At 38.4% G+C, this 16,275-nt stretch overlaps 1 protein-coding gene across 2 annotated transcripts; it reads right to left on the bottom strand.

The window, feature by feature from the left end:
- Positions 1-18: 18 nt before the first annotated feature.
- Positions 19-6,260, bottom strand: LOC141599439 (protein IN CHLOROPLAST ATPASE BIOGENESIS, chloroplastic-like). 2 transcript variants are annotated; one of them, XR_012523835.1, is made up of 12 exons: positions 6,085-6,260; positions 4,274-4,357; positions 3,823-3,897; positions 3,555-3,597; positions 3,407-3,464; positions 2,920-3,087; positions 2,786-2,848; positions 2,607-2,701; positions 2,408-2,489; positions 488-598; positions 135-369; positions 19-86 (listed from the first exon to the last, which is right to left on the bottom strand). XR_012523835.1 is itself a non-coding variant. In XM_074419438.1 (11 exons), exons 1-11 carry the CDS (start codon positions 6,185-6,187, stop codon positions 229-231), a joined length of 1,023 nt encoding a protein of 340 aa, XP_074275539.1. In that variant the 5' UTR covers positions 6,188-6,260; the 3' UTR covers positions 19-228. The 2 variants fall into 2 exon arrangements, 1 of the variants encoding a protein (XP_074275539.1); XM_074419438.1 differs by having other exon boundaries at positions 19-369.
- Positions 6,261-16,275: the final 10,015 nt, after the last annotated feature.

Raw genomic sequence — 16,275 nt, forward strand, 5'->3', positions numbered from 1 at the left:
AGTTGGAGTATCATCCTCGTCTCGCAAACAATTGAGTAATTGGATAGAACAGCTAGAGCATGGTCATGGATACATGAATGCATATACTGTATGTATATACCTCCCATCATCAATTTGTTTGTACAAATTTAGACTTGTTTATCTATCATTATCAAAAATTGGGGATTAGAGAAACTCGCTGGTTTCTCAACAAAGAAAATGGAGCAACGTAACCTTCTCTATCGGCTATTAGTCTCTATATGAAATAAATTGAGCAATTTCAGTTAGTCCACCTTCTTTGTAACACTCGGCAACTCGTTCCCAGCATTCGTCCCAAGATCCGTCAATTGAAGCCAAGTCCAACAAAAAAGCGGCTTCATCCAATGCCACCTAAACACACAGGAACTCACCTTAACTTCTCGACATACCACATTTATGAATTCTTCTTTCCATAAATACAATATATATTTATTACTTGGGCATATGATATCCTCTATCACTTGCGTACCTGAAGCGGATCCTTTCCTTTCTTCAAATCGTCCTGCCTACCCTCTTCCGTCACTTTCTCCTTGATGTACTCGATTTGTTCATCTTCCCATTGTGCCATATCAGCAACTTCCTAATCAATGATCAATCAAGGTTACTTACTACAGTAGCATTTTATCCTGTCTAGGAACTCCCTTCAAGAAAAAGAGACGTAAGCACCGCTCATTTTCTACCTTTGCGAGAATGCTGCAAAAGAGGATGGATTCTCGACAATGCAAAAGTAATTTCACAAATATTCTCAAGGACTAGTTGTTAGGGCACTCGTAAGTGCTGGACCTGTCAACACTAAGCCGACCTTAGTATCTCAACCCTGGACCCAAATACACCCAAAGATAACCTGAATACGACGCGAAACCCAAATTGATCTGATCCGAACATAGCCCACACTTGATGGACCCGATCTAGAATTAATTGACCTAGACATGATTTTGACTCAAAATGAATAATCTGAGATTATGCTTAAGTTCAAGTATTACATGACAAAAAACAGAGTCCATTTTTGAAATAATACTCAAAAATAAAATATTTATCGTTTTGGGTCGGTTTTGAAAATATTTGTCAAAATGGTATCCACGTAGGCTCGGGATTTCTAGACCTGAAACACGCCACTACCAATGGCGTGTTTTGTGAAGGAAACACGCCATTAGCAGTGGCGTGTCTTTACAACAAATTTTTTTGAACTTAAAAAAAAAAAAAAAAAAAAAAAAAGAGAGAGAACACGCCATTGTAGTTGGCGTGTCTTTATCAAACTAGAAAGCAAACTAAAGTGGGTGTATTCTTCACCCATTTTCCATATCTTTACAACATCAAACATTCAAGCTCATCCTCACCCCCAAATACGGATCTTGAAGTGCATTATGCATGTTGTCCGGTGGACTTAAATCAAGCCCCGTGCTAAGAGTCTCTCGGTATTTGGGTCAATTTATGGTTGTTCCAAATGGTGAGAGCGATGGGTTAAGGTGGTCGAGTGGTGGTAGGGATGGTGTGAAGTAAGATATGTGCTGGTGATTGAGGGAGAAATGGCGAGCTCAATTGGTGGTTAATGTGTGGTGATGGTCGCCGTATAAATCGAGATCGAAATGAACAAACGAATTAAGAGAAGGAATACCAGTGATGTAGTTGATTATTCATATCAATTTGAAAAGCCACAATCACAACAACTTTTTAATTATATTAATGATACTTGTTGGTGGTTTTTGTTGTGGAAGGAGAGATCTTGCAACAATGGAGGATTAATTTGGCCTAATGATAGGAGTTTGATGGTAGGAGGAAAGAGAAAAGAGGTGCGGCACACAAGTACTGCTTGATTTTCTTAATTTTTAAGATTTCTAAAATACACGCCATTCCTATTGGCGTGTCTATCCCAAAAGACACGCCATTGTTAATGGCGTGTTTACGTCAGTTATTTTTTCCCAGTAAACACGCCATTGATAATGGCGTGTTTACTTCGTGTTTCAGGTTTTAAAAATCCGAACCTACGTGGACACCATTTTGACAAATAGTTTCAAAACCGACCCAAAACAATAAATATTTTATTTTTGAGCATTATTTTAAAAACGGATTCCAAAAAACAACACAAATTAATAGATAACCGGAAATGACCCGGCTCATACCCAATTGACATGAAATGACACAAACCAAGCCGAAGAGCATAATATATTCTAAATTGATCCGAGCCATACCCAACCTGAATGATGTGTTTTCCATGTCTACTCCCAAGTCCCAAGTCCCAACCCCAGCCCCATGACCTATCCCTAAAAACAGAGAACATAGAAGTGCAGAAAACGCCAAATCAAAGCCACCTATATCATGTGGGAAGCGGAAGCCTGTGAAAGGGAGAAAAAAAGAAGTGAAATTATAGCAAGAAAGAAAAATTGCATACCTGGTAAGGACAACCCAATGTCCACCACGGTGATTTCAGGGCCACTCTTGCAGCATCCTTAGCTTCAGAAACCTGGCCAACCCTGAAAACTGTTGCTTTTAGACTCTTCATAAAGTTTCCAGTATAGCTAAATTATCAAAAAAGCTTACAAAGTATTCAAATACACATTTTACAAACAGCGAGTTAGAAATCTGAATACCTCAGCAAGATCTTTGCATTGAAGACGTAAGGCCGTGCAAAACCAGGAAAAAGATCTTTTTTCATATAGAATTCTCCCGTTACAAGTGCAGAAACCTTCAGTCCACCATGAAAGGATTATGATAACCAATCAAATAAGTTTATGATAAAATGAATAAAATGGAACAAGCAATGCCTCACGTGATCACCATCATCAAAATGCCGCATCACTTTTCTCTCTAGAATATCCGGAAACAACCCCACCTGAGCAACGAGTTGAATTTTTCAATATATTCAAGCAAAATCAATCGAAGTATGACCAACTTGCTCCATACCATTTTAAGAAGATAGGAATCAAGATTAGGAGTCTGAGAATCAGTATAGTCGCCTTTTTTATAAAGTTTCTCACCAGCCTCCAATGAAGCATCAAAAAGCACGTTTTTACCATCATCCTGGCTACTTACATCCTCCTCGACAAGAATTCGGTGAATATATTGGTCCACCTGGATATAAAACAGAAGTCTAAGGCCAATTTTCCTATCGAAAGGATGCATCAGAATGCAGGCAACTCTACAGGATTGATGAAGAGAGAAGGGAACTACTTGGAGACATGAAGTGGACAGTTAGACACTAAGGTATGACATCCTCAGATACATGAACTAGTTGCTGTTGACTATCTGGTGAAGTCATTGAGGAACGGTACTCATGACCTAGGTTCAAAGCCCGTCAGTACCAAAAAGGCCCTTTACACCAGTAAAAGTATATGCACTATTTATTGCCTAATACGCACATGGATGTATGCTCTCAGGTTTAACTTATTACATTCTTCGCCAAAAGCCACACCCCATGTTTATGCACTTCCACAACTGGCATCTCCATCCTATAGAATCAGTCAATCACATATGAAAGAATATAAATTAGCTTTAGTCTATGAAAGGTTCCCATATAAGCAGGCTTTTGAAAGTCCTACCCCGGTGGAGCTGTTGGCCATCGCAACAATGCAGTTACAGTTCCTGTTGAAAACAATATTTAATGTTGAGCACTAGCAAAAGAAAAGGGGAAAAAAAAAGACGCTACATTTTTATGACGTCCTTAGTTGTATCACGTATTTATTATTTATCATGTTTTCCTTACTTTTTACCTGTCATTGATGGTTTTACTTGAAGATTTATGTTAGCCGACCTCAAGTATACCAGTCAAGTAATATGTGAAGGGTACAAATTAACTGAGAAAGGAACCTGATGGCTTTTCTGATAGAGGAATAGCAAGAGGAATCAAGCCCTGCCTAGCTCCAGGGGAAACTATAGTTTCACCTGTTAGAAGCACAACATGGTAAGAACCCTATTATTCCTCGTATTCCCCGACTTCCTAAGAGCTTGAACAGTTATGATAAACTACAAAACTAAAAAATAAATAATATGTACACTAAAAGTTTTCTCAAGAAAATTATGAAAAAGTCGGTGCAATTCAAGGTCTTCCTTTGAGAAGACTCTTCCATTTCCATATATGGTAGCAAAAGGAAGAATGGAACTGGCCATGAACATCTATATAGTGGAGACGTCTCAGTTAAGGTATTCAGAAAAAAAAAGTAAAGAAACTAGAGTTTTAATATGCCGTCTATGTTTAAAACTCCTATAAAACAGACAAATTGACCCAACAGGAGATAGGACAAAATCACATATAAAAAACCTTTCGTTTTCAGCACATTCAATAACTGATGGAGATGCTCAGGCGGTTGTGTCAAAGCAATGTCCTTTATGAATGTTATGTGGCCTGCAAAGAACGCAACGTTTTACGTTTTTGTAAAAACAGAAAATCTAGATAACATGATGGAAAAAGTCACATAAAATATACCAAATCTCAATCAAGACTACTAAGACTCCACATTAAATATATAGTGTATAGAATTTTGTAGCATGAGTAAAGAACATCGGTGCTTCCCATAATACCGCATCCACATTTTAAAGACAACACAATACAACCAATACTTTAGCTTTGAGAAAAGCTTGAAAGGTAGGAACGCACAGATGCTGGCATGCTGCAGAATAAAATCCGCAAAATCATATAGCATAAGAGTGACTGCAAGGACGAAGGATAAAGCTACTTGATAAGCTAATATAAACCTTTGAATAGTTGTGGTTTGTTACATGAAAAATTAAAGATGAAAGTTGATATAAACTAAGGCTTCACTTTTGGCGTATGGGCACGCATGTCTTTAAGCGATATTTTACGTGTCAACTTTATACTTGCCAAAAGCTAACTCCAATGAGTTGGAGTTAATTACTCTCTATAAAGCATCACAATGAGTTAAACCATCAACATACACAGGTTGAATGAGCAACAGAAATCATGACCAGGGTTTGACACCTGTCAGCATTAAAGTCACGCTCTTGATCCCCGTTAAAAAAAATACCACTGAATGAGGAAAACCAGTGCCTACAGTATAGCCGTTAAGAATACACAAGAAACTTCTCCACATAAACCATGACCATTGTACCATTCTCCATTACATTTTCAACTACTTTTGTTCCACCATATTCCAAACCCGAAGAATAACGACTCTTAAGCCTCATTGCAGGTGCAAAACCAATTCTATTAGCTCAACATCCATAGTAGCATGAGTAGCAACTCTAAGAGTCAACACCAATTAGAGGTTGATACACTTCAGCTTTCCTTACAAAATCAATCTCAACGGTTAAAAACAATTTTCAGCAAGTCATTGCTCAAGAACCGTAATTTCTCCCAAATGGACACAATAACAACATTTGATCGCCCTAACTACGGCGTAATAAGTAACAAATAAGACATTTGATCATCTTTAATTGAAGTTATTAATTATTTTCATTACGGGTAATCAAGAAACAATATGGTGTTGTTTGGTTGATCAAGGAAATACCGAAATAGAATTACCTAGGATAATCATGTGAATTTATCAAAAGCTGTTTTGATGCCAATGTAGGAGTTTAATTCCATACTACCCCTCCGCACCCGCCATTTGTTTACCTATTTTATTTTTGAGTGTCTCATTTATTTGTTTACGTTTCCATGTTAGGAATGTTTCTAACGGGTAAAATTTGATCTTTCAAAACCTTTATTGTCATACATTAACAACCATCGTCCACCACAAATGGTTCCATCATCTCTCCTTGCTCTTTGTGGAGAAAAACAAAGGTAAACAAATGACCGGGACAATGTCGTTCTTTTTGTAAGTAACCACATTTGAACATTTCATCAGCCCAATAGTTGATGACTCTTAATTGATTTTGTTTTATTTGATGTCAAATGAGGAGCAAGGTCAGTACAATATAGGGGAGGAGGTCACCATACCTGAGTCTTAACCACTAGACTAAAACAGTTTCGGTATAACTCTTCATTGATAAATATATGGCTAATTACCCAATTTAATTAACTTGAAAATTTCAGCTATGTTTTTACACAATATGAATAATTTTGCATAAAAATGAAGAATTTTGAGAGTAAAAGAGAGAGAAAGAAAATACCAGAAGAAGAAAAGCAAAGAACGGAAGGTGCACGGCGGCGCAACCGTGGAATGGTGGCGTAAGGACCACCTTGAACTATGCCCACCACACCTGCTTTCATCATTTCTAACCTCTTCTCTTTCTGTAAAGTCTCTTATTTTTGAGGTTGTCGATAAGAAAGCAAAATCTCTATACCTTTGTCTTGTGCGATTCCCAAATTATTGTTTTACATGGACCATTTTCGTTTTTTCAAAAAAAAAAAAAAAAAAAAAAAACTGGATTTTGTAATTATTTTTAATGGTCAAATGTAACAAAAACGATCCACCTAGTTTTACGCACAAATAGGATCCTACATCCTGTTGTACAGTAGAATTGTACAACAGGCCCATATATTATATATATCTATCTAAGCCCAATAAAAATAAAAATAAATTTTACGCATCTCTTTTTTCCCTAATTCGATTTTCTTCCGACAAACCTCTTCTTTCCCTTCTCTAAATTTCTCTTAAACGACAGTCGACAAATCTCTCTTCTCCATAATTTTGATTCTAAAATGGTGAAAGGAAGCAATTTACATCATCATCAAGGAGAAAAAACGCATCTAACAATATTTCGTGAACAAGAAGCAATTTATATCATCATCAGGAAGGAAAAATGCATCTAACAATACTTTGAGGTAAATTTCTACACCAATCATACGAACTATTATTAAAAGAATACGAACTAAAAAATACGAGCACCTAAGAATACGAGCTATTAAGATAAGAATATGAGCTAATATAAAAAGAATACGAGCTTAAAAGGATCACGAACTTAAAAAAACGAGCACATAAGAATACGAGCTATTAAGATAAGAATACGAGCTAAAGTAAAAAAGAACACGAGCTTAAAAATACGAGCACATAAGAATACGAGCTATTAAGATAAGAATATGAGCTAATGTAAAAAGAATACGAGCTTAAAATGATCATGAGCTTTAAAATACGAGCACATAAGAATACGAGATATTCAGATAAGAATACGAGCTAATGTAAAAATAATACGAGCTTCAACTATTTTCATGCATTATAAATTTTGGATAAAAAAATTTCTCTAAGATGATATGCTCAGTTCCGCATAGTCAATTAATTATAATAATTTAAGGGAGAAATGATTCATTAACTGGATGATGGAGGAAGATGAAGAGAAGTTAGAAAAATAGGGAAACAGTGAGAAAGAATGAGGATTAGATTGAAAATTGAATTACGTTACCCTTTTTTTTTGCAAAAAATATTTGAAAAAGGACTAAAATAACCTTGGATGTACAATGCTCATTGTACATCCAGTTGTATAGTCTTGGAACTGAGTTTTACGGCTTATGTTAACTTACCCATCCATATCATACCAATGGTAACATTAAGAATCTTGACATTATTAGGGAATCTTCGATATTATTCTTAACCTATAAGACAAAATATAGTCGTGTGAGATTTTGTTTGATTTATCTCCATGAATGCTATAAAAATATCAAATTTTTATAATTTTTAATAATATGTAACTAAAGATATTCACGTTGCAAAACGTGCCTCGACAAATGTGAGGAAGTCAATGTTACCATTGTTATGATATGTAGGGAGTATTTTACAAAAATAGTCGCATTTGGTTGCAGTGGTCTCAAAATCGTCTTTTTGGAAACTCGAAGTAGCCCGTCTGAAGGGAAATCAAATGACTACTATTATCTTTATGCTTATGAAAGTCTGTTTTATATAATAACGATGTATACGGTACAAAAATTCACTCATACAAATATTATGACTCCTTAAAATGAATAGGTTGTTATTAATAAAAATTGTTTTATAAACATTTTTTAAGGTTGTCTTATACAATAATTTGTATCTCTTCAATCAATTTGTTTAAAAGTAACTAAAACCCTTATTCACCCCTTTCCAGAATATTAGAAAAGTGTTAATAACGATTTCTTAAATCATTCAAACAACACCCCAACATACACACTGTCTTTTATGCTATACTTTCTCCATTCAACTCCACTCTACCTTTCCATTTTCTATACTACTCACAAGTGGACATTTGGTTCCAATTTTCTCTCAATACATAAGTGAAAATATCTAACTTTCCTAATTTTTGTAAATACGTAGCTAACGATATTTACCGCGTAAAACACGCGTTGACAAACGTGAAAAAGCAAAGTTGTAGAGTGGAGTTGGCAAACGTGAAGTAATATGCTACTTAGTACTAAATATAACCACCGGTCAGAGGCGGTTATAGGATTTGATGGACGAAGGTGCGCAAAATTTTCTAACAATGAAAATATCGAGTTATATGAAAAAATTTCTTGTTTAGTTGGACAACATGTATGATGATATATCAAAAAATAAAATTGTTCAATGCAAAGATTGAAACCTATGACCTCTACCTAAGAAATAGTGACAACCACTACACCCACATATTAATGTGCTCCTTTATTCAACAAAACTATAATTATTTTTGGGAAAAGGGCTGCAGATGCACCCACTGCACCCCGTTAGAATCACGTCTGCCACCGGTCGGGAGTTAACATGATGAAGTTGAACTAACCATTCCTTAGACACTAATGAAAATCCATCTCAACTCGACTATGCTATATTAACACGGAAAAAAGGGCATGTTTTTGTTGAACTCACAAAATTATGCTATATTCCTATTGAGATTATGATCGTTACACTCTTCCAAGGTCATTATACGATTTGTCCCATATGTCCAAGCCTTTTTATCAATCCTGCAAGGTCGATACATAAGTTCATGACACACCGGAAGACTCTAGTGACTCATGGTGACTCCATCCCGGCTATCCCTTGCGCAAGCCATCTCATACCTGCTCAATAACTGCTCACCATCCCCGAATGGATCACCACAGTTTTCAAAACATTTAAACTGGGTTAGTTACTGATTACACAAAACACAATACATAAGATGCAATACACAAATTACCCAAACTCCGTCACAACTCCACACACTTGACTACACACTAAAGTGTGTAGTCCTGCCAGAATATCCATCGCAACATGTAGTCCACGCCGCCAGTGGGGGACCGCAGCCATACCCACCAAATCCCCGCTCATCTATTCCGAGCGATAACCTATGTTCCTTAATGTGCACATCCCCTCATGTGGCGGGTTCCACAGAGGGCGAATCAAGGGCGTGAAGTCACTCCCGCAAGTGACTCTACTCAGCCGAGAACACGCCTCGCGAACCGCAGACAATTACACAACCAATTATACAACAACAACAACACCAACCCAAAACCAATATGTTATATATCAAAATTAAACACAACCATCACCAACAACTATGTGATCAATAACCGAGTAGGGAAATCCTACCTGGAATAAGCAAATCACCAGATCGTCACAAAGCAGCTAATCAAAATTGCTCCTCTACGAAACCTCCTCCTAATAATCACATAACCATACAATCACTATTTAATACGATATCATACTCCCAAATTACCCAATTAGGGTTTTAAACAAAATCAACGAAAGGGTATAAAAACTATGCATGGATCTTACCCACGACACGACGAACTCAACTGCGTAAAGAACACGACGATCCGACAACGTTAGCCTTTGAGATTTGATAGCAACGCGAAGATGAAAGTAACATAATTTGCTTTTTCTCTTGAGATGTTTTAGAAAGATAAAAGTGACAAAGGAACTGACGGAAAACTTTAAATATCAATCTCGCGTCGTTAACAAAACCCGGCTAAAACAACCCGTATAACTGACTTACTCGATCGAGTAAGTAACTTACTCGATCGAGTGACCCTTACTCGATCGAGTGCCACACTTACTCGATCGAGTACCCATCAGACAGTGTACTGTTTCGTAACCAAAATCACTTACTCGACAGAGTAATCCCCACTCGATAGAGTACCCAACAGCATAGAAAACCGTAGTATTACAGAAGGTCCACAACTAACTCCAAACTAGAGCTGATCATGGGCCGGGCCTATGCGGGCTTGGGCCGGGCCGGGATGGTAAAAATGGCCCACATGTGCGGGTTGGGCCGGACCGGGCCAAATGAGAGGGCCTATTTAGCGAGCCCAAGCCCAACCCTTATGGGCTAAATCGGGCTTTTCGGCCTAAATGGGCTTTTCGGGCCCTAAAATTTACGACTTACCGAACGAGATAAGTAGTATATTACCTTCAACTTGTACTTTAAATGTGCACTTAGTATAAAAAATCGTACAAAATATGATGAAATACATATGAATTAATCTCCAAAAATAGAATAAAAGACAATCATCGACACATTATCATGTTTAATCATATCTAGTAGATATGATTTATGTTACGTGAACATCGCTTTTAAATCTCAATAAATATATACACGAGTTTATAAGGAATTATATATAAAATTTACGCTACTTAAAGAAATTTTATAAGAAAAATATTCCTTAATTAATAAATATGGGCCGGGCCGGGCCAAAATTTGGGCCAAATGCTTGGCCCAAACCCGGCCCAAAAGTACATTGGGCTTTTTTGGGCCGGCCCATGGGCTTTTTTGGGCCAAAATAAAAGGCCCAAGCCCTTCAAAAAAGCGGGCTGGGCCGGGCCGGGCCAATGGTCTTGGGCCATTTGATCACCTCTACTCCAAACACTTGCCCTGCCTGGTCTATACTCGTCCGAGGTCCACGACTCTTCCACATCTCGATGTCTAGCCATCCAAGGTCCACAACCGCAGCTGTGCCTGACCTATACAAAATCACAATCCAGATCCACAACCGGAGATGTGCCTGACCTATACAAAATCTCATCACAAGCCAATAACCAACCAACCTCAACTACCAACAATATTTAATATCAACAATATCAAGATAATCCAGCAACTAAACCAACAACCATTAATAACAGCATCATTGACATAAGATATTTAATTACGACAATTCAACTTATAAGATCTTCTCAACATCATAACATATCATCTCATAACAATAATAATTCATCGTATATGTCTTATCACAATCAATTAAGAATTTAAAGGGATTGAGTAGTTAACTTACCTTTTAGCAAATCTTCAAATAATATAATTAATTAAACAAATTAGAACGCTTCTTCCACAAATTCTTCACAAAATTAGATCTCTGAACAAGTCTTCTTATCGCTCTAGTATCCTTCTCTTTCTCTCCGTATTATGGTGTGTATTTGAAATATGTAAAAGTGTTTTAGGTTTGGATGTTATAAGCATATCTAAATTTTAGGAATAATAGGAAGTATTAGAAAAAATAAGGGTAATAACAATAAAGAATAATAAATAGCTGAAAAAGGAAAACACGAGATACAATCATGAAATCCGACTTGGCAAAACCGCAGTGCACGCGAATCGCGCCTAATACGCACGAGCCACGCTTAATACACGCGAGTTTCCCCTAGCCACAACTTAACTTTAAATTCTCGCCATTTCTTTGTTATTTATCGAAATGAAGCTTGTGACCAAGCTTTGGAAAGCTAAGACAATAAGCTTTCTCCTACAATTTTAATCACCCTCTTAGTAGCTATAGAACTCTAGATATAACAGTTTGAAGTTGCCCCTAATATTAGCGGCCACATTTCCAACTATGACACATTTGTTCAAGCTCCTTATTAATCTTTCATAGTCTACCTTGTACTTAGACATACACAAAAGAGTCCTATAAACTTAGAATATGAGATTTATTACACTAATAAAGAAATTGGCAGACATATATTTCACGAAGGTTGTTTATTGCTCCTAGGATAGAATCGGTTCTCTCTTCGACTCCTCGACAGGTTGCATTGTGGAAGTCTCAGCATGGTGACTACACATCTGATTGGCTGCTTGTGTTCCCTATTTCTGGGTTGGGGAAGACTATGAATCAGAGAACTTGTCGTTGTGTGCTTAGATATCGGTTGGGTATTCGTTTATTTTCGGTGCTTGGGCCAGGCTCTGCTTGCTCTCGGATCTTTAATGGGGATATCTACGGGGATCATAACATGTCCTGTGCTGACGCTGTTGGTATTAAGCATCGACACAACTTTGTTCGTGACACCCCCATGGATATCTGCCTCCTCTCTGGGATTTCTGTTGGTAAGAAGGTGGATATTGGGTATGATCGATGTGGATGACAGGTCCCTGCATCCCGAAGATTTGTTGCTTTATTCTTGGGATAAGGGGTGTGATGTGTGTGTAATACCCGTCCTATTAGGGACCCTTTGACAGACATGTTGACCATGAGAGGCCTTAGTAAGGGAGACAAATAGAGGCTACGCTGTCGTCATAATGTGCTACTCGACCTAGTAGGCGTGTCACTCGATCGAGTAGCTGGGGTACTCGACCGAGTGCGGCGTACTTGGCCGAGTATGTCCATACTCGACCAAGTACGTCGTCTGACAGCGTGTTATTATAAAACGTGGTGATCGAAACATAAATCATTTCTACGGTTCCTTTTATCATTTCTAAAACCTAGACTCTCTCTCTCCTAATTCTCTCATCTCACTCTAAACATCTTGGGTAGATTTGAACACTAGTTCGGGAAGGGAGACGGTCTATGTATGAGGTCATTGAGTCGGATTTGTCGCCGCCACCGGCATCTGGTTGTTCTTCAAGGTGAGTTTGTGATTAATTGTCTATTTTTGCAGTAAATCTTGAATAGCTTAGTGATAGGGATTGTGGTTGTAGGATATGATATGGATTCTTGCTTGATGTGGTGTGATTGATGCATTCTATGGGTTGCGGAAAGGTAGGGTTTCACTACTCAGTTAATTATGTAATTGATTTGAGATTTATTGTGATTGATTGTATATCATGTTTAATTGGATTAAGATTACATTGTTGATTGGTATTGTTGTGGTAGGACCATTTTCGGGAGATGGTTCCAACCCCATGTTCGCCTCTTGTGTTTCCCGTCACAAAGGGGTATGTGCGCATTAATGATCTGGGTTAGCTCGTTGCGATGAGTGGAGCATAGGTGGGCAAGGCCGCGGTCCCCCACTGGCGGTGTGGGTTACTTGTTGCGATGGGTAACCTGGCAGGGCTACACTTTGGCGTGTAGTTGGTTACTGGTTACTATTGGAGTTGGGAGGATGGTTACTACAGTTGGGTTGGATTGTACATTGGTTGTGTTTGTGATTTCTTATTTTGATTGCACAGTTGACTGACCCCGTTTATTGTTTCAAAACTGTGGTGATCCATTCAGAGATGGTAAGCAGTTTGCTTAGCAGGTATTGGATCATGATGTTGCTTGTGGGATATGGATGGGTCATTTAATTTTAGGTATGTAGCATGCTCACAAGACACGAATTAGTGGGCTGCTCCCGAATCAAATAATACTAAAGAAGATTTATGATTCACACAAAAGGTACCCGAAACGATGTGAGTGTCATTCTCAGCTACTTCCTTCCGAACCATAAATAATTTTCCAGCTAACTTCTGACCCCGAACCTTGAACAGTTGTAGCTGACTGTTTACTCGCCTTTACCCCACTTGTCTGATAGCCATTATCCACATTCTGCCTCTGATAGGAACCATTCCCATAATTATTACTCCCTTGATTGAGGAACTGGTTGTAATTGTTTTTGATGTTGTAGTTACTTCTCTGGTTATACCCCAAATTGCCTTTATAACTGGACTGAGGAGTCAAACCACCATCTCCATTACCATTATTGTAGTTATTTCTTCCCCCGGATATGCATTCAACTCTTACATGGCCAAACTTTCCACAACCAAAGTATTGTCGCTTATGGATGAAGCCTTGGCCGCGACCTCCATTAATCCACTGTCGTAGCTCCCACCATTATTACCTCCATAACTGCCCTGCCCGACCCTATCAGAGAAATACTCCCACCTGCTTCTTACTAACTGACTCAGCCTTCCTATTCTCCCCCTTTACTTTCTTCTACTCTTTTATCATATATGTTATCCTCTCCGCATGACCAACTCACTGGTTCTTTATGCTTACAGTCAATCCTTTCTCGAACCTCATCGCCATCATCTATTCATTGAAATTCAGGTCTGCTACATAACGATTATGATACGTCTCTATTGTCATGTCATTTGTCATCTTAAAAGAGTCGAACTCTGCCCTCATCTTGCTTCTGATATGTTCGGGAACAAATGTAACCCACATAATCTTCTTAAATCCTTTCCACTTCACATACGGACTGTTATTATTACCAGCAGGTTCTCTTATAGCCTCCTTATTGCGAGTCCACCACAACCTAACTTTTCCTTTCAAGTAGAACGTAACTTGATCCACTTGCATCTCCACCGGATAACTCATTAGCTCGAATATGTTATCAAACTCGCTGCACCAATCTTCTAGTAATGATGGTTCACCCATGCCATGATACTTTGTTGGATTGTGCCTTGTAATAGTGGCACTCATTTTTGCAGGATCTTGAGTTGAACTCTTAGCCTTCAACACAGCAGTCAAGGCTTCATTTGTAGCGATCAGTCGGTCTATCTCTTCTTGGGACATTGTAGTGAGGACATATTTCTTTGGAGGCATTATGAGATTCTATTAAGAATAAATAAGAATTATGAGACAAGAAATAAGCAAATTGGAATAAGCATTGCTTTTTGGAGCTAATATAATATGTATACTACTATTAATTGAAGACTTTAAAAGAAATGATAAGGGTAAATCCCTGTATCAACAATAAACTACTCAGTCCAGTTTATTTCAACCCGAACTGAGGTAAATAATCTCGACATCAGCCCCTTAAGGGCACAAAATTTCAATCCTTAATTAGCTCTAATCATTCTAATATCCACTTTATCATACCCTAATCTTCCTACTTGGCTTAGGGGCTCACATTCCGCATATTATATCCACAATACAGTACAAATAAGAATTCACAGGCTCACTTGCACACTAACATGTAAAGCAAGCATTAGTCACTACACATGTTATCATGCAAATGCAGTATGATTTTCTCTTTTTAATTGGCATATTCCATGGATACTTGGCATTGGGCATTTTAAATTCATTTCACTGAACTTTTACGGTTCTACACCCACCACGGGTACTTACCTTTCAGCCCAATAGGGTCACATTTTAATGTATTGTACCTGCACTTTCCGTTAGTTACACAATCATACAAAATAGTACATAAAAGCATCCATTCTAACTACCCACTCTCCTTTACTCTCCCCGAGATGTCTGGTTCAAAACTAGAACGGCCACAACCCGAATTAAAGACATCTTCCTAACCCGAGCTAAGGGAGCTCCTAATAGTTTCTACCCGGTATTCATTTTATTTAGACACATCCTAGGTTCATTTAATTCATTTGTTTTATGCCCTATGTAGACATAGGCCACCAACCGGTCTGTGGACACGGGCCACCTACAAGTCTGTAGACACGGGCCACCTGTAACACCCCCATACTCCAAGTGCCTTACCAGGACCACTCAGGTATAAGGATGCCACCATCTCGGTTACCCGAGGCATGATATTCATAAGACAATAACGAAACAACTTTAAAAGTAAATAAAGTTTAAAGTGATTACATAGCAATTCCAAACTGATAAAAAGAAATACAAGATTCTCGGACGGTCTCTTTGCTAAAACTATCAAAGCTACAAAACACCGTCGACACAAATGAAGACTTCTAAGCGCCACGTGATGACTCATCCCGGCCTATCCCATACGCGTCATATCATACCGCTCAATAACCGCTCACCACCCCGAATGGATCACCACAGTTTTTAAAACATTTAAACGGGGTCAGTACTAATCACACAACTCAATATATATCAACAATAAGATAAACAGACAGCTTAACCGTCACACACACACAATCACGCCAATCCTAACAATCTCAATCACCGACTGTCCACTTTGGATGACCACGCCGATGGGGGACCGCAGCCGTACCCACCAAATCCCCGCTCCACATAGTGAGCGATAACCCTGTCCATTAATGTGCACATCCCCTTCCGTGGCGGGTTCCACGAAGGGCGAAACTAGGGCGTGAAGCCACTCCCGCAAGTGACCCCACTCAGCCGAGAACGCATCTCGAGAACCATCAACAGCAATCACAACCACAAACACAGTACAATCATTATATCAAACAACCAAATACAACACATCACCAATATCCCATTATGGGACTAATACTGAGTAGGAAATCCTACCTGGAAAGCACAACTGTAACACTCCCATACTCCGAGTGCCTTACCAGGACCACTCAGGTATGAAGACATCACCATCTCGGTTG

This window comes from Silene latifolia, chromosome 9 (genome assembly GCF_048544455.1).
Source record: "Silene latifolia isolate original U9 population chromosome 9, ASM4854445v1, whole genome shotgun sequence".
Taxonomy (NCBI): domain Eukaryota; kingdom Viridiplantae; phylum Streptophyta; class Magnoliopsida; order Caryophyllales; family Caryophyllaceae; genus Silene; species Silene latifolia.